Source organism: Monodelphis domestica, chromosome 4, assembly GCF_027887165.1.
Source record: "Monodelphis domestica isolate mMonDom1 chromosome 4, mMonDom1.pri, whole genome shotgun sequence".
In the NCBI taxonomy this organism is placed as follows: Eukaryota; Metazoa; Chordata; class Mammalia; order Didelphimorphia; family Didelphidae; genus Monodelphis; species Monodelphis domestica.
The window spans coordinates 279,821,759-279,845,979 of NC_077230.1; the positions used below are offsets into that span (position 1 = coordinate 279,821,759).

Below are 24,221 nucleotides of genomic sequence, written 5' to 3' on the forward strand. Positions count from 1 at the left end.
ATGTGGCAAAGTAGGGACATTAATTCATTGCTGGTGGAGTTGTCAACTGATCCAACCATTCTGGAGGGCAATTTGGAACTATGCTAAAAGAATGTCTACCCTTTGATCCAGCCATAGCACTGCTGGGTTTGTACCCCAAAGAGATAATGGACAAAAAGACTTGTACAAAAATATTCATAGCTGTGCTCTTTGTGGTGGCCAAAAATTGGAAAACGAGGGGATGCCCTTCAATTGGGGAATGGCTGAGCAAACTGTGGTATAAGTTGATTATGGAATACTATTGTGCAAAAAGGAACAATAAAGTGGAGGAATTCCATGGAGACTGGAACAACCTCCAGGAAGTGATGCAGAGAGAGAATTGCAGAACCAGGAGAACATTGTACACAGAGACTAATACACTGTGGTATAATCGAACGTAATGGACTTCTCCATTAGTGGCATTGTAATGTCCCTGAACAATCTGCAGGGATCTAGAAGAAAAACACTATCCATAAGCAGAGGACAAACTGTGTGAGTAGAAACACCGAGGAAAAGCAACTGCCCAACTATAGCGGTTGAGGGGACATGACAGAGGAGAGACTCTGAACGAACACTCTAGTGTGAATACTAACAACATGACAATGGGTTCGGATCAAGAACAGATGTGATACCCAGTGGAATCGCGCATCAGCTACAGGGGGTGGGGGTGGGGGTGGGGGGGAGAAAATGATCTTCGTCTTTAATGAATAATACCTGGAAATGATCGAATAAAATATTATTTAAAAAAAAATTCACCCACCATTAGTCCTGAGTTCTTAACACTTCTTAATGACCTTTCATCTTGTCTCTGTAATGTACAATGTTTTATTGTTCCCCAAAATCTTTCAAATACATGGCATTAAGTAGATGCAGTGTCCTAATAGAATAATTTTATGAACCAGCTATCTACAACTATTTCCTTTAAACTCTTACTGAAAATTCTAAAAAACTGCAATACACCCCAAATATAATCACAAATAGAGTTAGAAATAATGCTACTTTTCTAAATAAATAAGCAAAGTAAAGTTCCTCATTGCATTACTGAAAATTTAATTATCACTGCCATTCATTGAGACTACATTTTAAAGAAAGATTACAAAGGTAAGATTCATTTTTTAATACCTTGATTCTTCTGAATCCTATCAATAGTACTAATAATAAATTTAGAAGAAATCTCAGAAGTGTGAATTTTAAAAAGTCTCCATCTTGGTCTAGCACCCAAAAAATTGTGCACACCCACACTACACGGGCATGTGCTAGTCAATGACAAATCAGAAATAACTAACTGCCCACCTGGGCTGTCCTAAGCCAAGCTAGAGCCAACCATTGGCATTTGTGAGACACAGGAAGTGAGGGAGGGAACAGCCTCTGGAATTCGCGCACTTCCTATGGGGAGAGCGAGAAGGAGGTTGGTGTGAGGAGCTTGGACAGAGAGGACGCCCGCAGACAGCTTTCCTTCAGATCGGTCACGTGAGTTAAGGACTGATTCTTTCCACCTGGGTGGATTCTTTCCCGGTCAGGGAACCAAAAACTGTAATGGGGAAATTTAAGGCTTCTGGGAGAGGTTATAATATTGTAATGGCTACAGGATTTATGTAATATTGAACAATGGCCGCCAAGGAATTTACTTATGAAATTCCTAAAATGAAACACTCAAGTCAGAATGGAGTTTATGGAGGTTTAGTCACAATGGGAGTAGGGAAAAGAAGAGGGAGAGAAGGAGAGAAGAGAAAAGGGAAAGGGGCTACTCAACCTCTGACCAAGGCAGAGGGAGTTTTAGGCCCAAAAGCCCAGGTGGAAAGAATCAGTCCTTAACTCACGTGACCGATCTGAAGGAAAGCTGTCTGCGGGCGTCCTCTCTGTCCAAGCTCCTCACACCAACCTCCTTCTCGCTCTCCCCACAGGAAGTGCGCGAATTCCAGAGGCTGTTCCCTCCCTCACTTCCTGTGTCTCACAAATGCCAATGGTTGGCTCTAGCTTGGCTTAGGACAGCCCAGGTGGGCAGTTAGTTATTTCTGATTTGTCATTGACTAGCACATGCCCGTGTAGTGTGGGTGTGCACAATTTTTTGGGTGCTAGACCAAGATGGAGACTTTTTAAAATTCACAGAAGGGAACCAGCATTTAATAATTGAGAAAACTCAAGTCCAAGAAGATTTTATGTTTTGTCCAGTATCACACATGTGCCAAGCCTGTGACTGCAAAAGCCATATTTTTTCACTATAAAAAACTTATCCTAATTGCATGTCAGCTATGGGAAGGGGTACAGGAAGGGGAGGGAGGGAAAGATTATGATTCTTGTAACCAAGGAATCATGTTCTAAATTGACTAAATAAAATTTTCTAAAAAAAAAAAAATTAAAATAAAGTGATAACGTGCAGCATCAAAAAAAAAACTCATCCTAAAAACTAATCTTTATTTAGCAATTCAATACTTGCAAAGCACTTCACATATTAATCAAAATTAATCCATTGAAAAATTTTAAACACTTATGTGACAGCACTGAGCTAAGTCCTAAAGATAAAAAACAACACATAATATAACTAGGCATAAAAAATATATACAAACTAGATGGAAGATACTCTCCAAAGGGAAGTTATTAGCAATAAAAGAGACTTAAAGACCTCGTGCAAAAAGTGGGATTTAAGCTGAGAAGCCAAGAAAAATAAAAAGTCAATGTGAGAGAGTATTCTAGGCAAGTAAAGGAGCAAAGAGATGGATGATGGAGTGTGGTATAAAAGTAGCATCAAGGAAGTTGGTATAGGGGGCAGCTGGGTTGAGAGCCAGGCCTAGAGACGGGAGGTCCTAGGTTCAAATCTGGCCTCAGATACTTCCCAGCTGTGTGACCCTGGGCAAGTCACACGAGCCCAATTGCCTAGCCCTTACCACCCTTCTTCCTTAGAACCAATACTCAGTATTGATTCCAAGATGGAAGGTAAGGGTTTTAAGAAAAAAAAAAGAAAATTCATATAGTTGAAGTGAGCAACTTCAAATTTGGATTGGGGAAGGATTCAGGTCATAAAGAGATTTAAATAAAAAGCAATAATAGCTATGATCCTGGGAGCCACTAGGACTTACTAAGAAAGAGGAGTGGGTGTGAATTGAGGCATAGGTATACCTACCCTTTAGAAAAATCACTTTGACAGCTAGGAAGAGAATGGGTTACGAGAAGAGAATAGAGATGAGGAAAGCAATTAGAAGGTTTTATAACAGACCAGGTAACAAGATTAGTAAGGTATGAATTTGGGTACTGGATATGTGAGTGAAGAAGAAAAGCATACAAAAAATTTGAAGGTAGAAATAACAAGAATAGCAACACATTGGAAATGTGGAAGGAATGAGAAGAAGCGGTCAAAGATGACGCCAAGGTTTTAGGCCTACATAACAAGAAAAATCATAGTATCTTTTAGGAAAATGAAAATTTAATTTTATAGATGAGGAAACTGAAGGATAGAGACAATAAATGCCTTGACCATCACCACACATCTAGTAAATGTTACAGGTTGAGATCAAACATATCTCTCTTGATTCAAAGTTCAGTACTCCACAGTACTATATATTGTCTTACCATTGCACTAAGGGCTTCTTCCCAATCAGGTCGCTCACGGGGGTGAACATTCCTATGGAGCTCTGGCACAAAATCATCCTCTTCTGAATGTACTGAGGACTTCATCTTTCTAAGAGTCAATAAAGGGAAAAAAAGAGGTTAAAAGTCAGTCTTCCATTTTTTCAATTACTTCATTTCAAAATCAGTCAATACACATTTACAAAATACCTACTAAGTGCCAAACGTTGTGTGAAGCGCCAGGGATACAAAGAAAAGGAAAAAATTACTCAAGGACACTCAAAGTCTAATGGGAGATCCAAGGTGCAAATAGCTATATAAAATCAAGCTACATATAAAATAAATTGAAGACTATCAAATGGAAAGCACTAGATTAGAGAAATCCAGAAACATTTCTTATAGAAAGCAATATTTTAGCTGGGGCCTGAAGGAAGACAAAGAAAACAGTAGGCAGAGAAGAGAAAATTCTATTTATGTGTGGCAATCAGTAAAACTATTCAGTCAGGAGATATAGCATCACATTAAGGAACAGCAAGGAAGTCAATTACTACCTGTGAGGGGATGAGGAGGAAGATGGAGAAATGAAAGTTTATTTAGGGGAGGGAGATGATATGTCGAATCTGTGTTTCATAACTGACAGCTAAGTAGAAGATGAACTATAGTGGAAAAACATTTATGGTAGGAAAATAAGCCTAGACCAGGATGGAAACAGTGTCAGAAGAAAGAAGGAAACATACACAAGAGATGTTATGAAGGTAAAAGGGACAAAACTCAGCAACAAATTAGAAATGGGGACAGGTGGTAAGAGTGAAGAGTCAAGAATGGACTCTCAGTTGAAAGCCTGAGTGGAGAAATGGTAGCACATTCCATGGTAATAAGAAAATTATGAAGAAGGGAATGTTTGAGGACAAAGTTACTAAGTTCACTTTTGGACATATTAAGTTTAAAATTTCTATAGGAAGGAGATCCAGTTCAACATGTCTAACTGCAAGAGAAGATATAAAACTAGAGATGCAGAGAGATTAGTAATGGTCAAATAAAATTAGAAATACCTGCAAAGAGATGATAGTTGAATCCATGAGAACTGGTAAAATCAACAAGTGAAACAATCTAGATGGAGAAAAGAAGAGGGAGCAGTATAGACTATTACAGGTCAACCTTAGTTTGTAAGTATAACCTGGATGAAGATCAGCAAAGGAGGCTTGAATCAGACATGGGATATCAGAGGTCTAGGAGAAGAACAGGACAGAGCAACGTCATGAAAATACAAAGAGAAGAGAATATCAAGAAGAGGGTGACTGATGGTATCAAAGAGGATAGGGAAACGATCATTAGATTTCGTTAGGAGATCACTGATACCTTTAGAGAATAGTTTTAGTTGAATGATGATATTGAAAGCCAATGGCCAAGAGGAACGAATGTAAAACTGGGGAAGGGGCATCAATCAGTAGATGGTGTTTTCAAAAACTTTAGCAGCAAAAGTGAGGAGGTAGATGAGAAGATGACTAGCAAGGATGATGGATCAAGTGGGCATTTTTAGGTAGGAGAGATACAACCATGATGGTAGGCAGTAGGGAAGCAACCATGAGCCTGGGAGGCATTGAAAATGAGTGAGAGAATAGGAATAACAGTGTGCAATCTGGAATGGAATTATTTGAGCATATAGAAGCATTAGCCTTGGCAAAGAGAAAGGTCATCTCTTCATGTGAGAAGTTGTAGAAGAAGGTAGTTGTAGAAAGCATCGGGGTTAAGTGAGATAAAGAGGAATGGATAAAGAGAATATTCTCGGCAAAAAGCCTCCCTTTTTTCAGTAAAATATGAGGCATGGCTCTGTTTGAGAAGGGGGAGCCACGTAAGGCTTGGGACTGATGAAATGGTTTGGAAAAGAAGCTTTAGTAAGTGAAATAATGAATCAAGAGAACAGAATATCGTGTAAAAGTTAAGTGTTGAGCTTTCCTTACTAAGTGGAAGTAATAATTCACACCTACTTTTTGCTCATCTGAGCCTGGGGTCCTAGATTTAAAGGACAAGCAAAATTAAAGGGATGGACAAATATGTTTCTAAGCCTGTACTCCATCAAGATAAGTTAATAAAAATATACAGAAAACAGTGTTAAATGAATTTTATGCTAAGTGAATAATTATTCATGATGTGCCCCAAATGAAATCCCCAATCTGTTATATTTCTACAGTACGGACATAACTTTAATCAACTCAACAATTTATGTGGGAAAAAGAAAACTTACTTGTAAAAAAAAATTGTGCTATAAATTGACAATTATATTTTACTATTCTGCCTACATTACAAGAGCTGATAAATGCTCTGAAACCAATTAAATTGATACTAATTCCCCAAAACATCACCAAAAGATCAGACCCTTAAACCCAATCCCAAAAAGACTATCATGGGTTAACTTTTACTTAGGTACATAATTCCCAGCAAAACCGCAGTTACAAACCAAGCCCAAAACTTTCCCACTCACAGAAACCTATTCTCATGAAGCCAGCACACAAATCAATCATAGAGGCCCATACAGTAAGTACAAGTACATCAAGCTTCAATATGTCTCAGTGATTCGATTACACATATCAGTAACTCAGAAACTCCCTAGTGAAACCTTGAAAAATGATCACTCTAAATTTGAATTGTGTTCCCAGTACCCCTCATCCTCAATGATATGATTGTTGAATTGTCTTTTAAGAACTGTTGATTATTACATTTTATTAAAAGCAATAAGTAATTTCCTTGACTGTTTGTAAACTCAAAACTCCTCACAAGGTAGTGAGAAAATTAAGACACCTGTAATGAAATAATTTATCTTGTATGCTGTCTATAATTACAATATAAGAATATGGAATGTTAATCAAGTGATTTGTTAAAAGTTAATATATCACTTTTCCAATTATCTCTCTTTGAACATATGTGTTAAGTAATGTATCTGTGTGCCAAGAAAATGAGTATAAAAATAAAAACCAGGCATGAGTATGTCGGAACAACTATCAGATGCAAAGCAGTCCCATGGCCAAAAAGATTAAGCTATCTTCCGTTTGTTATTTTTTTTGACCGATCGTTTGCCACCTATCAGGAAACCCTGGAGTCGCCAGTGAGGCTGAACCCTGCCTGTGGCAAGTTATATCATCTGATAGTCTACTTCAGGAAAAGTACGCAGCATAAGTGATTATAATTCACAGAGTAACTCTCAGAAAAATATATGTTCACTCAATTACTCCCTTCTACTAACTTTGAAGAATAATGTATTAATTTACTAGGTTTTTTAAATCAAGTTTTTTGTGTGTTTTTGTTTGTGTGTTTGAGAAAGGCTGTAGCTAGGAGAAGGAAAAATATGGAGAAAAGAAAAAAACTAAATTGTTTCTTAAAAGGAAGACACAAAAAATGGAAAGATATAATTAAAAAAAAATAAGGGATACTTCTCCAAGAGTAGCAATTTCTTGCCATGGGTTTTTAGACACGATTAGATTTTATGACCAAAAGACTAGGCTACTTGAAGTATATTAAAAGGAAATCTGTCTAAATCAAATACTTTAACATATTTTGCAAAATGCACAATTGGTAATCATTCACTTCTAAACACTCCAATCTGCTGAAGATCTTTCAGGATATAATTTTTAAACTGAGGGATTAATTATTTGGAATGTTCCTTATCTAAAATATCATCTCTCCTTTTTAGTGTGAGAAATCTGACTTACTTCTACTTCTCATGATAATTGTACTTTTTGTAGATCAATTATGAAACATAATCCAATTTCCCACCTGAAGTTTTAAAATCTCTTATTTTGTTCTGCTTCTAAATTGAGCTACACAAAGACAAAACAACTCAGAAGATTCTTTCACTATTAAAAAAAGTCCACCACACTCATTTACTTCACTAGAATCTTCATCTAATACAACTATTTCACTTGCTTTATCACAGTTCTTCATCCAAACTTCATAGCACAATTAAACTCCATCATAAAAATCTTAATTATTCCATTAACATTACTCAGTTTCAAAAGTTATTCTTTAAATCTCTACTTAAATTTCTTGTATTCCTCTTATTTTAAAAAAACTCACACTGTGTTATCATATTCAACTTCATGAATTCAAATTCATGAATCTTTTTTATTACTCCTCATCTTTCCAGATATCCAATCTGCACTAATTTCAATGATCATGGAATTCATGAAAATAAGCTAGAAAGAAAACAGAATCAAACACAAAACTGTTAACTTTCTTTCCTTTGAATACCAGCAGGTGAGCATTAAAGGGTTTTCTAAATGTTTAATCTGATTCTGACAGAAACATGTTGGGGTAGATGCTATTATTATTCTCATTTTACAAATGAAGAAACTGAGGAAGTAAAGCTTAAGTGACTTAAGCCACAAAATTAGTGTCTATGGCAAAATTGGAACTCAGGTACTCTTGACTCCATGTTAACACTCTATCCTCTGAACAACTTAGTTTTACTTTTAAGTAATTTCTAAATAACGTTTTAGGTAATATTATATTCTCTCTGTATTACAGTTCAAGACATAAGCCTTCTCAACTGGAGCATGAACCTGAAGGAGAGTATACTCTTTTAGAGAACTGCCACTGAATGGGGCTATAATGTCTTAAATATCCTTTTTAATTGCAACTAAATATTTTTACTGATTCTATGCTGTCACTTACAGGAGTTTCTGATAACATAGTAAAAACTGTTCATTCAGGCCTGTACTGACATTAAAGGATCCCTATTTGACATGACTATCATGATGGCTAATATTTATAAAGTAGTTTCATATTTGAAAAGCACTATACTCATACTATCTCATTTGAGCCTCAAAACAACCTCTGAGTTAAGTGCTAGTATTATTCCCATTTTGCTGATCAAGAAACTGAGGTAGACAGAAGTTAAATGACTTCCCTAGGCCAGATAACTAATAAGTGTCTGAGGTCATATCTGGATTCAAGTCTTTCTGAATCAAGGTCCAGACACAACCACATTACCTAGCCGCCTCATAAAATGGATTCTAAAGTGATTAAGTAAACTAGGCAAGAATTATCCTTTCTCAACTGGAAGTTTTATATGCTTCATCACTCCCTCCACCGCCTCCCCTGGACTAAAATATCTACAAAATTTCTGAGAGGCAAATACTGATTTAAACCTTAGAGCCACATCATTTCTGGTCTTCTATCAGCTACCAATGAGAACAGTGGGAGAAAAGAGAACCTTAGACATCTCCTCTCTCCCCTCAAACTGGTTAAAAACTGAAACTCTGTAAACTAAAAATCTTAATGCTCCTTGAGAAGAAAAGAAAAAAGAAAGGTTATTCCCCCCATCTAAAGTGACTGGTCAAGTAGGATACCTATGGCTGAAAAATCATGGTACACAGTCCAATCAAACTGGTGAGCTTAAATGCATTTCTTCATGAAATACAGCTCACATCCCTACTGTGACCTTGATTAAGTCATTTAGTATCTCTCAGTTTCCTCATCTGAAAAAGATGGACGGTTGGATGACCATCCTTCTCCTACCATGATACCATGATTTTCTGATCTTCCAACAAATGTTTAAATAAATATAAATATTTTTTTCTTTTTCTGCAAAATGCATAGATACACGATGGTGGTAATACACAAAATAAGGGTGAGCATTGAAGATAGTGAATGACGCTATAGTGTCATTCATCTATGTTTACTATCCAATAACCTTTAAACTATCTATTTCTTATTTAAATATTTAATGGATTAAATAAGTTCCATCTGGTTTTACAACAAAGGCAAAATAATTAACTCCAAATAGATATTCTAAAGGAACCCAATAAAGGACAGAGAAAGTAAAAAAGTCAGTTCAGAACAGTGGTCCTTAATGTATTGTGTGTCACAGACCCTCCTTTTGGTAGACTTGGTGAAATCTATGGACCCCTTCTCAAAATAATGTTTTTAAATGTAGAAATTAAAATACATAAGATTACAATGATAATCAAAGGTAAGTAAAAATAAAGATGGAATTTTTTTTTCCACATTCAAATTTACGTACCCTTTGAAACTATACACAAGTTCATTGGAATAATCCCCAGATTAAGAATTCTTGGTATATGAGAAAATTTGCTTTTGAAATAGTCAGCAAAGGTGAATCAGAAAACAAAGTATAAGCAGTCTTTCCCCAATAGATTGTAAGCTCCTGAAGGGCAGGGACTAGTTGTTTACCTTTTGCCTTTTTTCGTAACCCCACTGATAAGCATTGTGATTGATAGCCAATCAATAAATGTTTATTGGCTGATGGATTGACCAAAAACTGGGGAAGACAGAAGGAGATAAGTCTTGGTAGTCAAATCAGAACATCTCACTCTGAAATGATATATGAGAAATGTATTGAAGTAGCCTGAATTGGCATAGCAGAAAAGTATTTAACTGTAAATTAGACAAAAATTTTCTTTTTGGTTGTACCAACAAATCCAACCTTGGACAAGACCCTTCTTCCTTCTAATCTCATATAAAATGTGTTCATTCAATTCAATTGACCTGGAAAGATCTTAAATCTCACTACCTACTGCCTCCAATCTAGAGACACTGGCCCCCTAATTGTTCCACGAACAAAATATTCCATCTCTCAGCTCTGGGCTGAGCCATCTTCTCTGGCTATCCCTGAGGAATGGAACTCTCCCTTTCACTCCAACTACATTTCTTTAAATCCCAAATAAAATCTCTTAATTTACTGGTAGCCTTCCCAAACACTTTTCATTTTAGTGCCTTCCCTCTGTTCTTTATTTCCTATTTATCCTGTGTATAGTCTGTTTTACATACATTAGTCTGCATGTTGTCTCCTCCATTAAATGGTAAGATCCTTGACTACAGGGACTGACTTTTGCACCCTAGCGTCGCACAGAACATGGAACACACAGTAGGCACATGATAAATATTTACTGATAGGATGCATGATTGATTGAATTCAACAAATACTTATTAAGTGATTAAAATGTGCAAATCACTCCTATTCATATTCATTCATCATATGAACCAAGAACTTGACAATGTGAGATGTCCTCCTTCTATCTCCCATTTTCATCCCTGGAATTCACCCCTTCCTTCATTCTGCACATGACAATCCCTAACTTTCACTAAGCCTCAGTTTAAGTTTCACCTTTTTTTTTTATTTAGAATATTTTTCCAGGGTTAAACAATTCATGATCCCCACCACCACAACTTCCATTCCCCTTCCCAGAGCTGACAAGCAGTTTCACTGGGTTTCACATGTATCACTGCTCAAAACCTATTTCCATGTTATTCATATTTGCAGTAGAGTGATCCTTTAACATCAAAACCCTAATCATATGTCCACTGAATTACATGATTGATCATATTTTTTCTACATTTCTGCTCCCACCATTCTTTCTCTGGATGTGGATAGCACTCTTTCTCCTAAATTCCTCTGGATTATCCTGAGTCATTGCATTGCTGCTAGTAGTAAAGTCCATTACATTTGATTATACGACAGTGTATCAGTCTATCTGTATAATGTTCTCCTGGTTTTGCTCCTCTCACTCTGCATCAATTCCTGGAGGTAGTTTCAGTTCCCATGGAATTCCTCCAGGTCATTATTCCTTTGAGCACAATAGTATTCCATCACCAACATGTACCACAATTTGTTCAGCCATTCCCCAATCAAGGGACAACCCCTCATTTTCCAATTTTTTGCCACCACAAAGAGCATGGCTATAAATATTTTTGTACAAATCTTTTTCCTAATTATCTCTTTGGGGTACAAACCCAAAAGTGGTATGGCTGCGTCAAAGGGTAGGCAATCTTTTAAAACCCTTTGCGCATAGTTCCAAATTGCCCTCCAGAATGGTTGGACCAATTCACATTTCAAACAGCAGTGTATTAGTGTCTCAATTTTGCCACGTCTCCTCAAACATTTATCACTTTCCTTGCTACCATATTGGCCAGTCTGCTGAGTAGAAGGTGGTACCCCAGAGTTGTTTTGATTTGCATTTCTCTAATCAGAAGGGATCCAGAACACTTTTTCATATGCTTATTAATAGTTTTGATTTCATCATTTGAAAACTGACTATTCATGTCCCTTGACCATTTGTCGACTGAGGAATAGCTTGATTTTTTTGTAAATTTAACTTAGTTCTTTATATATATGGGAAATCAAACCTTTGTCTGAGAGTTTTGTTATAAAAATGTTCTCCCAATTTGTTGCTTTCCTTCTAATTTTGGTTTAAGTTTCACCTTCTAAATGAAACCTTTTCTGATCATGATCTGTGACTGTTACCACCAAAAAAAAAAAAACAAAAACCACTTTTCTGTTCTGTATATATTTTGTATATATCCATGCAAATGAGAAATTTTTCATCTCCACTTGAGTGAATAAATAAATGAATGAGCATTAAGTACATATACATATATATCACTGTTCTAAGAGCCACTAATGTAAATTTTAAAAGCAAAATATTCCCAGATCTAAGATTATATTCTATAATAGGATGATATAATATATAATGTAGATTTGAGCTTTAAGTTAGATAGATGCAGTTATGATTTCTGCAGCTGAATATCAAAATTAATTTTAATATCACTGCATGTATACTAGCCAAACAAAGAGAACATAGTTTAGAATCTGGTTGATGGCAGGAATAAAAGCAGATATAGAACAATTAGTCTTATATATGAGTGTATAATTTTAAGAGATTTGTCCTTTCTCTACTAAGAAATAATCATATTTTCCAATAGAACAAATCTTAGGTTTGGAAAACAGCTGAAACATGTGAATCACACATTCAGAGAACTTTGGAAGATGAAAAAATTATACAATCCATATCTCTAGTTTTCATATAAAGTTGAAGTGATTTTCCCACAGTCACAGTAATTTAGCAGCATAACAACTTGAACTTAAATCTTCTGAGTCCATAATCAAGTAGTTTTTCCCTTATATCATGAATTCTACCCAAAATGAATCAAGTTACCCACTATTAATATTCTATATACCTTACAAAAGCTCATGTATTCAGAATATCTCACATTCTACTAGGCAGTGGCCTAAATTTGCTCAGATGAAATGTATTACTTTCCAGAGAATTGTAAAATACTAAATATAAGTTTCATTTAGATTGATCAATAAAATGGTAATGGAAACAACTAAAGAAACCTTTAAGCCAGGTTACTACAGATTATAAAAACCTGAATAAACAGAATCTTAAATGAAACATTTTTAATGTATCTTTGCCCTCAACAAAACTAATCCAAGAAAAGGAAAATAACTCACCTTTAAAATGAATGATCCTAATGCAAATACCAACAACATGGAAATAGGTTCAAATCAAGAACACATGTGAAACCTAGTGGAATCATGCGTTGGCTATGGCGGGTGGGGGGAGGAAAAGAAAATCATCTTTGTCTCTAATGAATAATGTTTTGAAATGACCAAATAAAATATTGTTTAAAAAATACTTAAAAAATAAAGGTTCAAAAAAAATAAAAAAATAAATGATCCTATGAACATTCCTAAATGTTACAAACTGATCTATTAGCTGCATGCATGATCTATATGTTTCATACTTAAGCAAACCTAAGAAAATTATTGAAGTTCATCAGCAAAGCATAGTGAAAATAAATAGATAATGAGATTTGAAGTCAGAAGATTTGGGTCAAAATCCCATTTCTGCCAAGCACTCTCTTTGTTAAGACCATAGACAACTACTTTAACCTTTCTAGGGTCTAGTTTCTTCATCTATAAAAAGAATTGGATGAAATGACCTCTACGGTTCCTTCTAGTTCTATGATCCTATGTTCTATATAGTTTAACAAAAGTCAAACATTTAATTTTACTCATTCAAATTTAATTCCTTATATGGCGCTAACAATAAAGCTACAAGTCATCTGATCTTGACATCCACAGTTTTATTGATGTGATCTTAAAATGTAGTCAAATACATTGCAGTACTATACTCCGGTTTCTGAGATGTTTTTGTTTTTCTGTTGTGTTTGGTTTTTTAAGGATAATTTGGCATATTTGCCCAGCTAACTTGGTAGTCACCAACCAAGAAAAATAGTATTTTATCTCCTAAAACCAAGGAAATTCAGGTTTTTCAAGATTAGTTACATCTATAGTATCCTAAAATCTTTAAAGGATACAATTTTAAAATAAAGATGGTACAGTATGATGTTTAGTAATGTTTTTCATTTGATAACAGAATTTTCTAAAATGTCACTGGTGTCTGGAGACTGCTCAAGGAAAGCAGAATCTTAGAACTGGGTTATCACTTCAGTTTCCATGGGATATTATTTGGCAGGGCACCAGATTTCAACAGTTGATGTTTCATGAAGTTTCAGTGAAACTAGGACCATGGCTCTCCTGTATCCCTCCACAGAATCATAAAATTTCAGAGTTAAAAGGGACCTGAATCAGTCAATCATTTGGTCAATAAACATTTATTAAGGATTTACTTTGTGTCAGGCATTGAGCTAAGCACTGGGAACCTAAAAAGAGACAAAAGACACCCCCTAATCTCAAGGAGCTCACAATCAAATGGGTAAGGGGTGGTGGTAAACAAACAAACAAATATACAAAATAATTAAGATAGGAAAGGCAATAGAATTGAGAGGTTGGGAAAAGTTCCTGTAAGAAACAAGGTTTAATTGAAACTTAATAGAAGCCAGAGAATGCAGTAGGCAGAGGTGAAGCAGGAGAGCATTCAAGATATGAGAAAGAGCCAGAGAAAAGATAGAGTTGGTTTCAATGAACAAAAAAAGGAGGCCAGTGCTCATTGGATAGAAGAGGACATTGTGAAGAGCAAGTCATAAAAACTGGAAAGGTAACAGATTCTTTTATTTTTAAATAAAATGCCTAATGGGTAAAATATATATTACATAGTGACAAGAAAGCTATTTCTGGGAAACAGGGCTAAGGTAAAACCCCCAAAGCTGTGTCTCACTATGTGTCTTAGTACAGGGTCAGTACTCAGCTCTCTTGCTCATTTATAATATATTTGTATGTATTCAGGTATATAGCTATAAGGTAAGTGGTAGATATTTGCTTTTCATACTCAGTCAGAAAAATATTTTAATCATGTGATATATGGCAGGATTTAGTCCAGCAGAACAATCTAAGTCAGAAAAAACTCTTAAAATAATAACTTGAAATTTGTTCACCATTAAATAGAACTTATTCGGTTAAGTGGAAAGCTTTATCTATTGGTTTTGTTGACTACATTTTTAAGCAAAGAGTCATTCATTCATCCATACAACAAATATTTGTTAAGACTCAACTTGTGCAATGTACTGTACTATGTAAGAGCTTGGGGGAATACAAAGATAAATCAGACAGTACTTGCCCTCAAAGAGATTATAACGAGTAGGTGTGGAGCTAACAATATTTACCCAAATGATGTAAAGTTAAATATCTGGAAAAAATCTAATAATAATATGTGATTTGGAAACATCTCACCTGAAACATCACATAATAGAAAAGACATTTTATTTTGATTCAGAAGACCAAGATTCAATCCTACCTCTTCTACTTACTACAGATACAATCTTGGGGCAAGTCACTTCTCTGAGTCTAATTTTCCTCATTTTAAAAATGAGGGGGTAAGAAGAAGGTATAAGATTCTAGTTTGTAATAAGTAGAAAATTTTTGAAATGGCATGTGAAGTATAAACATAGTAGTGTTTCTTATGTACCCTACAGAATCTACAATCATATTTGTCATTTTGATATATAAGATTATAAAACCAAAATCCTGCAATAGCTGCCAGTACTATACTACCCCACAGATCACTTGCTTAAACATCTTTGCCTTTAGGAATGGTGAAGTTCAGTCAGTCTGGGCACCAAATTGTAATAAGGCACTATATATCTTGATTGGTAATTGAAAACTAACAATCAGGCTGTTACCTATTTCTTCCTCCTTTCCCCTCCCTCCCTTCAGCCTTCCTTTCCTCCCTTCTACCTTCCTTCTTTCTTCTTTTAAATCAACTCAGGGTGAATTTATGCTGTCTCAAATGAAATACTGGAAGGGGGGGGGGGGTGTTGGAGAGACAGACAGACAGACACAGACACTGGACTTTATCCTTCTTTCTTCTGCCATCAAAGCCAAAAGACCACCTCCTTTCTGTCTTCAAGGTTAAAGACATAACGCTTCAGTTGGTCTGTTCGTTTCTTTCAACTGTTTCTCCCAGTAACATTCCAAATCAGAATATTCTCATCTGAGTAACAGGTCATCACTCAGCTGCTGCTGTCTTTTTGCATGCTTTTCCAATCTCTCTCTTTCTTCCACAAGCTCTAAATTCTAATATTAACAACCACCAAAAGCATTTATACAGCTATAATTATTGCAAAGCATTTTACTGACCTTAATTCAATTTGATTATCACAATTATTATTATCATTTAAACAGATAAAGAAATTGAGTCCTCTATCAATACAAGGTCCAAATTGCTGATCTTTCTATTTTTATTAAATTTAAATAATTCTAGTTCTAAAATTCTTTATATCTATAAGTAACATGAAGAAAAAATTCAAATTTTAGTATATGGCTTGTATTATTAACTCTACCTTGCTAAAAAAATTCATATGAAATTCTATAGTTCAACAGTATCAAAGTTACAACTAAAATTACTAATACCCAATCCTCCACCTTTAACACCCATAATTCTTTTTTCTCCCAAACATTTCAGCTAGAATATGTTATGAAAGGAAACCCTACTGTTACACATTTCCATATCTCATATTGCTGAAAGGCAGAAAAAATAACCACTCTTACAAAGGTCTCTTTTGATGTCTTCATTATAAATAGAATAAGCTAAAATCCAAAGATACATCTGGTTTAGAAGAAGAAGGAGGAGAACGAAAAAGAAAAAAAAGAAAGGGAAAGGGGAGCAGAAAAGGAAGGGAAAGAGAAAAGAGAACAATAACTATAACAAAAGGCAAGTTACCTATGTAACTGTAGAACTACATATCATGTTCTTTGAAATTTCAGTAGCTGAAATGTTGACCTAGAGTTCTAAAATAAGATTTTAAAATATTGTAGAAAATCATCCCAAGATTTATTTTTAAATTTACCAATTAAAAAAATAATTCCTGTCAAAACTTTTGACATCTCTTCTCCTTACAAATAAATAAAACCAAATATTCTTATACTACCAAATTTTCTCCGACATAAAAACAAATATCACTTTTTCTATTCCTTACTTATCAAATGACCAGAATATTTACATAGATGACAAACATTTCTATACTACAATGATATTTAAATTTGATTGACTTGATGATGTGACTAATCACATTAAAAGATAATAAGATGATTTAAGAAGTGTAACAACAGCACACAGAGAGGCAGAGAAGGAAAAAGAATCAAGGATAAGTGGCAGCAAAACAAGCAAACTGAATAATAAAGTTCTTAAAACAAAATGACTAAAAGCAAGAATATTTTAATCATGATATATGGTAGGATTCTGTCAAAACAAACAATTTAAGTGAGAAAAGATCCATTACCAGGTTGGGTAAAAGAGGAAAAATCTTTTTGGTCACAGTTACTCATATCTGTAAAGGTATGAAAAGATTATAATCGATATTAGCAGTCAGAACATCAACAAGATGATATCACTTCTAAAGTACCAAAGAGAAAGATATTAAGTAAGAATTTTCACACATCATTAGATAAATGTTCTTTGGAGTTCTTTGAACATTAATTTCTTCTTTCAGAATTTAAAAGTATTGGCGGAAGCTGGGTGGCTCAGTGGATTGAGAGCCAGACCTAGAGATGGGAGGTCCTAGGTTGAAATCTGACCTCAGACACTTCCCAGCTGCGTGACCCTGGGCAAGTCACTTGACCCCCATTACCATTCCTCTGCCTTGGAACCAAAACACAGTATTGATTCCAAGACCTCCCCAGGAGGTAGGGGTTTTTAAAAGATAGATAGATAGATAGATAGATAGATAGATAGATAGATAGATAGATAGATAGATAGATAGATAGACAGACAGACAGACAGACAGATGAATACATACATACATACATATATACATACATTCCTACATACATAAGAGTTTTAAAGTAAGTAATTTAAAGTAATTTTTTCCAAACCAATCATGACAACTACAAATAACAGAAAGACGTATGAAATCTTAAGAGAAGAGGTAAAAAATATTTCTCTTATTCGCCACAATTTCTTAAATCTTAAAAATAACTAATTGTACATTAATATATTAAGGGGGAAAAAAATAAAGACAGAATCAAGATAAAATAATGGAATGGCATATTCATTGTTCCAAGCATTCATGGGTAAAGTATAAAAAGGTGTTTAACTGCCTATGTAGGTAGCATTGGTGGAGTTTATCAAAAGCTTCATTAAGTTACTTTTTTTCCTCTTCCTAAGAATTAATTTATATTCATAAGCAATCTCTTCTTAGAAAAGACCAGAACAAATATTTTTTCAAAGTTAAAATCATGAAACAAGTAATACCAATCTGAGAGTGCTTAAAAAGTTGGGTGAGAAAATATTCTGAAATAATTTGTTTATATTTTCAAAGCTTCTCATTTAGGAGTAACTTTCACTTTGGATTTCAAGGCAAATAGGGGTTATAGATACCATATACTCACAAAAACAGAAAGGAAGAAAAATAAGAAAATAAGAAAAATAAATAAAAGTCAGTCACAGGTTCAATGTAAAGAAAATAGCCAAGAATTAAAGAAACTTTTCCAAAGGAGAAAAAAATGACAGTGATATATAAAGTAATATTTCATAAAAAGACAACTATGAGCATATTCAAAGAAGAACATATTTAGAAGAAGAAAAATTAATGGTATGAATGCCAATCAGATAAAGGAAGTAGTAGGTTTTTATAAGTCTCCACTAGAAATACTTGAAACCAAGGTGCAAAACCTGTCTAACACCTTTCCTTCCCAGTGTTCTAACAAGTCACTTAAAATGAATTTTGTAAGCTTTAAGGCAAGTTGTAGAATGAAAATAGCCACAGGGTAACAAGCAACTACAATCCAGTTCACTTTAAGGCAAAACTTTGTATGACTGAAAAAGAAAAAGAAAAAAAAACCTTCCTGAAAAGCAAAAGGACAAAATCCAATTATTAAATTGTTACCTGAAATTCACTTCTCTCTCTTCCATGTCACTATCAGTCACTTGGATAACTTCTGAATCCAACCAAAAGACACTCTCATCGCCAGAAGAACTATTCTCACTTTCTGTTTCCATTTTTGAGAAAATTTAAACCTTCAATTGTGTAGAAAGGAAAGCCAGTGCCTTGATTGTTCATCTATAATGTATTTGCATGTCTTCAGATGTGTGGCTAAAAGGCAAGTGATAGGTATTTGCTATTCATACCCAGTCACAGTCAACTACATATTAGTTTAATTACAGTTGGTAAAGACAGGAAATCACATTCAGGACACTCATTGGGCCTGAAATATGACTACAGTGCTTGTGACACCCATTTAACACTCCCACTACCTTAGGCTTCATGGCCTAGATAATAAAAAAGGAAAGTCCAACTGAAGGCCATTTTTGTTAATTAAGACCATTATTTAATAATTCTCCATTTTCTCAAAGATTCAGGTTAATAAGATTAAAATTGAAGTATCTTTAAGAAGCACTCTTTCAAAATGACTCTACTATCAAAAACAAGTTCTCCTAAGGCAACCATCATTAAAGAAAATAATAAAACTGAAAGAGAATCAAAATTGATGAAAAAGATTCATATCTTCTTGGCACACACTGAATAAGCCGCTAGTACCAAATATAATCTTCTCCCTCAAAGACAAATATTATGTAATTTTCCTCAGATAAATATTTTTCACCTGAAGTTCATTTTTAAAAATATTTTATTAAGTTTTTCAATATAAATTAGTATTCATTTTAATGACTAGAATTTTTACTTTAGTAAAGTGAAAATATTCTACTCTAACAAGTCAATAGGTTTCACCAGACTGCCAAAGAGATCAATGACATACAAAAAAGGTTAGGAAAACCTACATTAAGCAAAAAAAGTTGCCAAGAGCATACAGCTAGTAGTCTATTGTTTAAGATACATATAAAGAAGTAAATATAAGTACATGTATATGCACTTATAAAGACATAAATATAAATTCATATAAAGAATATAATACAGAAGAAAATATCATTACACATCATTTAAATTGATCTATCATTACAATGTTAACTCTCTAGTACTAGCACCTTGTTACTGATAATGTTCATTATTCTGGAACTTTCTTCTTGCACCAAAAAAAAAAGGGGGCAGAGGGTTGAAGATTAAACCCAACTATAGAAAAGTAGATTAGGTCACAGTGGATCATCATAGTCCAAAATAAGAAAACCAGAATTCTAACTGGCTTTGTTTAAAATCAAAGCACCCTGCTTCTTTCCTTTAAAAGTGCAATCTTGTTGCTTCATAACTTTTTGAGGATTTCATTTATTAGTTCCAATTATTCTAAGCATTTTGAGGTAGAAACCAAGATTTGTAGCCAAGCCTATCAATAGTTCAGGAATTTTTCACTAGTTATGGGCCTGATTAATAATCTCAATAATTGATTTGAGAAAATTACTAGTACCAATGAAGTTTCAATTGCCATTTTTAAAAACAATCACAGGGCCAGTTCTATAAAATACCCAGTTGTCCTCTGTAGAAGAACCATTTTTCAGGCCTTCTGAATTTGCTTGCTAATCAGAATCATAAATGTAAGTCATCTTAGAATATTAAATATTGAATAAAATTTCTGAGTAGTCACTTGGTACATTTTTTATACCTATATAGCATGCATTAATGTTGGAAAACCAGCTCTTAAGTTCAAGAAAATTCAAACCCAGTTCCAACTTAAAGGTACTTTTATCATTGCTTTTCCCATTTGTTAACTTTCCATTCTCATACTGTGAAGCCCCATATCAAAATCTGCTGAACTGTAGATAATTGCTACCTGAGTAAAGTATGCCTGTGAGTCTAGGAGATATAGAGGTAAAATTTCTCATAGACTCTAATTAAAGTAATCGAGGAAATCTACTATCTTTATTTATTTATCTATCTATCTATCTATCTATCTATCTATCTATCTATCTATCTATCTATCTACACACACACACACACACACACAGAGCTATATCAGCTATAGTGTTATCTAGATACTCCACCAGTACCTATCCTCTCTCTCTTTCAACAAATGAAATAACTACATATCCACCAATCACCAAAAGTAAATCATGGAGGCAAAAGCAAGAAACTACATGTTGTCTACCTACAAATAATTGCTCTAGGATCTCTGAGAAGTGAATGAACTAATGAAGAATCACCAGCACAGGGGTCAATCTGAATATAAAGTAAAAGTTAGGAGGGTATGTTACTGCTACATGAGGGTTAGGTCACCAGATGGCAAAAGATTTGAGAACTCCTCAATCCAGATTAAAACATTTCTTCCAAGGGAAGAAATGAGAAAAGAATCAATTGTATTCTTACCCTTAACATTCATTTGAGACTTCAAATTTCCTTTAAATTATTTTGCTACAATACAGTAATTGTTTGCCTCATGGGCTGTCTTTCATTTCTTTCTTGATCTGGCAAATTTATTATATAATCGAACATTTATAAAGAAACTGCTACTAACTTGGGGGAAGGGATGGAGGGTCAGAGAGAAGAGAAATAAATGGTCAGGACAGATTGATCACCATTTTCCAATTCACACAAGCTTGCAACCTCAGTGTCATCCACGATTTCTCATTCACACATCACCACCCATATCCAATCTGTTTTCAAAATTTATTTTCTTCTACCTTCATAAGACCTCTTCTACCTAATTCTCTTCTCTACCCTCACAGTCACCATCCTTGTTGTAGGCTCTCATCACTGGACACCTTGCTAATGAAATAGATCAGATTGGTCTCTCTGTTTCAAGATTCATCTCTTACATCTCACCATCCAACCCTCAATCTTCTCTGATAAATTCCAATGGTTCCTTATTGTATCCAGAATAAAATATAAAATGTAGTTTGTAATTTAAAACTATTCACAATCTATCCAATTGCAACTGCCTACTTACTATCCCCCTGGCACAGTACTCTCTCTTGACTCCATGACTTTTCACTGTCTCTATAACATTCCTGGAATGCTCCCTGACCTTATCTCTTCTTCCTGGTTTCCAGGGCCAAAGTGAAGTGTATATCCTATGTTCTAAAATATGTTCTAATCTTAATGATCTAATGTCATCCCTGTTATGTTCCTCCTTTGCTTTTCTAAGATTCCCTTCCATTGTACTTTGTGAATATACATATATACAAATAAGTTAGTAGTACGTGCAAAGTTATTTGTATGTTGTCTCCTCCATTAGAAGATGCATTCCTTGAGGGCTGGGACCGTGCTTTTCTCTTTCTTTGTATCCTCAGGACTTAGCAAAGATGCTGGCACATAATAAGCATTTAATAAATGTTTGATGGTTGAGTGAACACCAAGCCTCCCGTTTTTTTAAAAGAGGTCATCAGTTCCAGAACACTCTCCTTCTACCTCCCATTCCATTGCTTCCCTAGAACAAAGGCACTGGATAAAAAGAAAATTTGGGAAACCTAAATAAAATCATTAAATTCCTTGAGGAAAGAGCCGATTTCCTTTTTGTCTCTGAATCCCCAGCAACAAGCAAATAGCCTCACAGAAGATTCTTTACTTATATTTTCTTCATTGAATTCATGTCCTTTCCTTACTTATATTTTCCTCAGTGATTATATGAAGTGCTGAGGAAAATATATTTGCCTATGATAATATAGCATTAATATTATTATAATATACCATAATGTTTCATAATGGGATAATACTTGCCTATATAAAGCAATTGCTCTTTAATAGCACTATTAGTTATCCACATGCTTAAACAGAGAATAACTACAATATTACCAATAATCAATTCAAGAAAGGAAAGGTGGACATTTATGAATCCTATGGAACAGGCCAAGAAGTCATATCATCCTAAACTGATGAGTTATTATTCTAAATGCCATGGTCTCCCCAGAATTAGATCTAGATTTTCCTAAAGGGGCAGTTATACTGAAGAAGGCCATACCATATCATGGATAGCCACTTTCCAAATCATGAAAAGTCCCTTTCCAAAGGAGGAAAAAACCATGTTAGACTCAAAGGACCTGAGAGTGAACAAACATGACAGAGAATAAGTAAAAAGAACAGATGAACCCTCGACTCAGGAAAAAAAATAAACCCAAGTAGTTGGAGACGTATAATAATTACTGGATTCATCTCACAGAGTCATGAAGTATCTCAACTGTTTTGTGTCATGAACTAGTGAAATTTAGGAAATCCTTTGCAAAATAATGTCTTTTTATTTCAAGATTTCAAATGAAACCAATTATAAAGGAATAAAGATGTTAACAATAATGAATTTTTTCTCCATCTATGCTGAAAGATCTCCTAGGAAATCTGAGACACAGTTATGGTCTCTTGCCATAGAGGATGGGCCTGTGTTTTCTCAAAAGAAAATAATTTCTGTGTTCAAAAGAAAGAACAAAGGATATCTATAGATGTCTGAAGTCAGATACATATGCTGTCTCATAATCATCAACTAATAAATTGGGCAAAGAAATGACTTAGAGCATCACCCAATCCCCAGAAATAACCACTTATTTCTAGAGTTACAAAGGATTATTTCACATATTTTATTGCCACTATATTTATCGGTTACTGTGTTTTGGATTGATCAGTTTTATGACTATATGATGTGGAAATAAGAAAGGTTCTGAGGAACCTTACAATCTTCTTTAATTCCAAAATCAAAAATATGAAACCATATTATAGATTAAATACCTATTCTTTCAAAGGTAGGGTGAAAAAAAGGCAGAAAAAAATAATTACTATACTATAGATTAACCAAAACTCTGTGAGATTGAAAAATTAAAAAACTAAAGTAAGTAACTTTATTCAGCATTGGTCAGTAAAATGAGGAGTTACAACACTGGGGAAATCTAGCCAGAGGAGCCCAAGTAAGGCAACTACAGATGAGAAAAGCTTTTTAGCAACCAAAACCTCAAAGTACTACAGAGAACAAGTTTCTGGACAAACAAGGATGGCTACAACAGACCACCTTTAAACCTGACAACAAAAATGTTGTAACTAAGAAGCCCTATCTAGGTCTGTCAATCAAACGAGAAACTACAGTGACCTGGAGACCGAGGTGAAACATCACCTGGCCCCAGATATAAAAAATTGAATTAGAAACCCAGCAAATTTTATATCAAATTAGCAGGCATCGTCCATACACCTTAAAGGTTCTGAAATTTTGTAGCCACAAAATTAACATGTCCTAGAAAGCTTTGAGTTACTCTATATCTGAAAGATACCAACATGACCAGAAATTATCAGAACTTTTTGCATAGCAGACAAGAAAATGGAGAGAGGCAAGAGATCCTAGGAAAAAAGAAAAAGAATTCAAATGAATAATGATAGGAAAAGAAAAACAATTATTGCTTTTTGCAGAAATTGTGACAGACTATATAGAGGACTCAAGAAAAAAATAAATCCAAGTTTAGATAGTAATTTAATCAAACTGGAAAAATATGAAGTAAATCCACTGAAATATTTCATCAGTATTTCTGATGCCAAAAAACCCAGAAGGAAGAGATAGGAAGAGAAATTTAATGAAATTATCAAAG

General features: G+C 34.4%; 1 protein-coding gene across 5 annotated transcripts in view; it reads right to left on the reverse strand.

The window, feature by feature from the left end:
- ARHGAP32 (Rho GTPase activating protein 32) overlaps positions 1 to 24,221 on the reverse strand; it is a 430,718-nt gene that overhangs the window by 258,493 nt on the left and 148,004 nt on the right. For 2 of the 5 annotated variants that reach the window (XM_056794601.1, XM_056794596.1), the window contains exons 1-2: positions 18,667 to 19,272; positions 3,586 to 3,694 (exon numbers count right to left, since the gene is read on the reverse strand). In XM_056794601.1, coding sequence (XP_056650579.1) covers positions 3,586 to 3,694; positions 18,667 to 18,779 — 222 coding nt within the window. In that variant the 5' untranslated portion in view covers positions 18,780 to 19,272. Of the gene's footprint in view, positions 1 to 3,585; positions 3,695 to 18,666; positions 19,274 to 24,221 lie in introns of those variants that run through there. The other 3 variants (XM_056794598.1, XM_056794597.1, XM_056794599.1) reach the window with 3 other exon arrangements.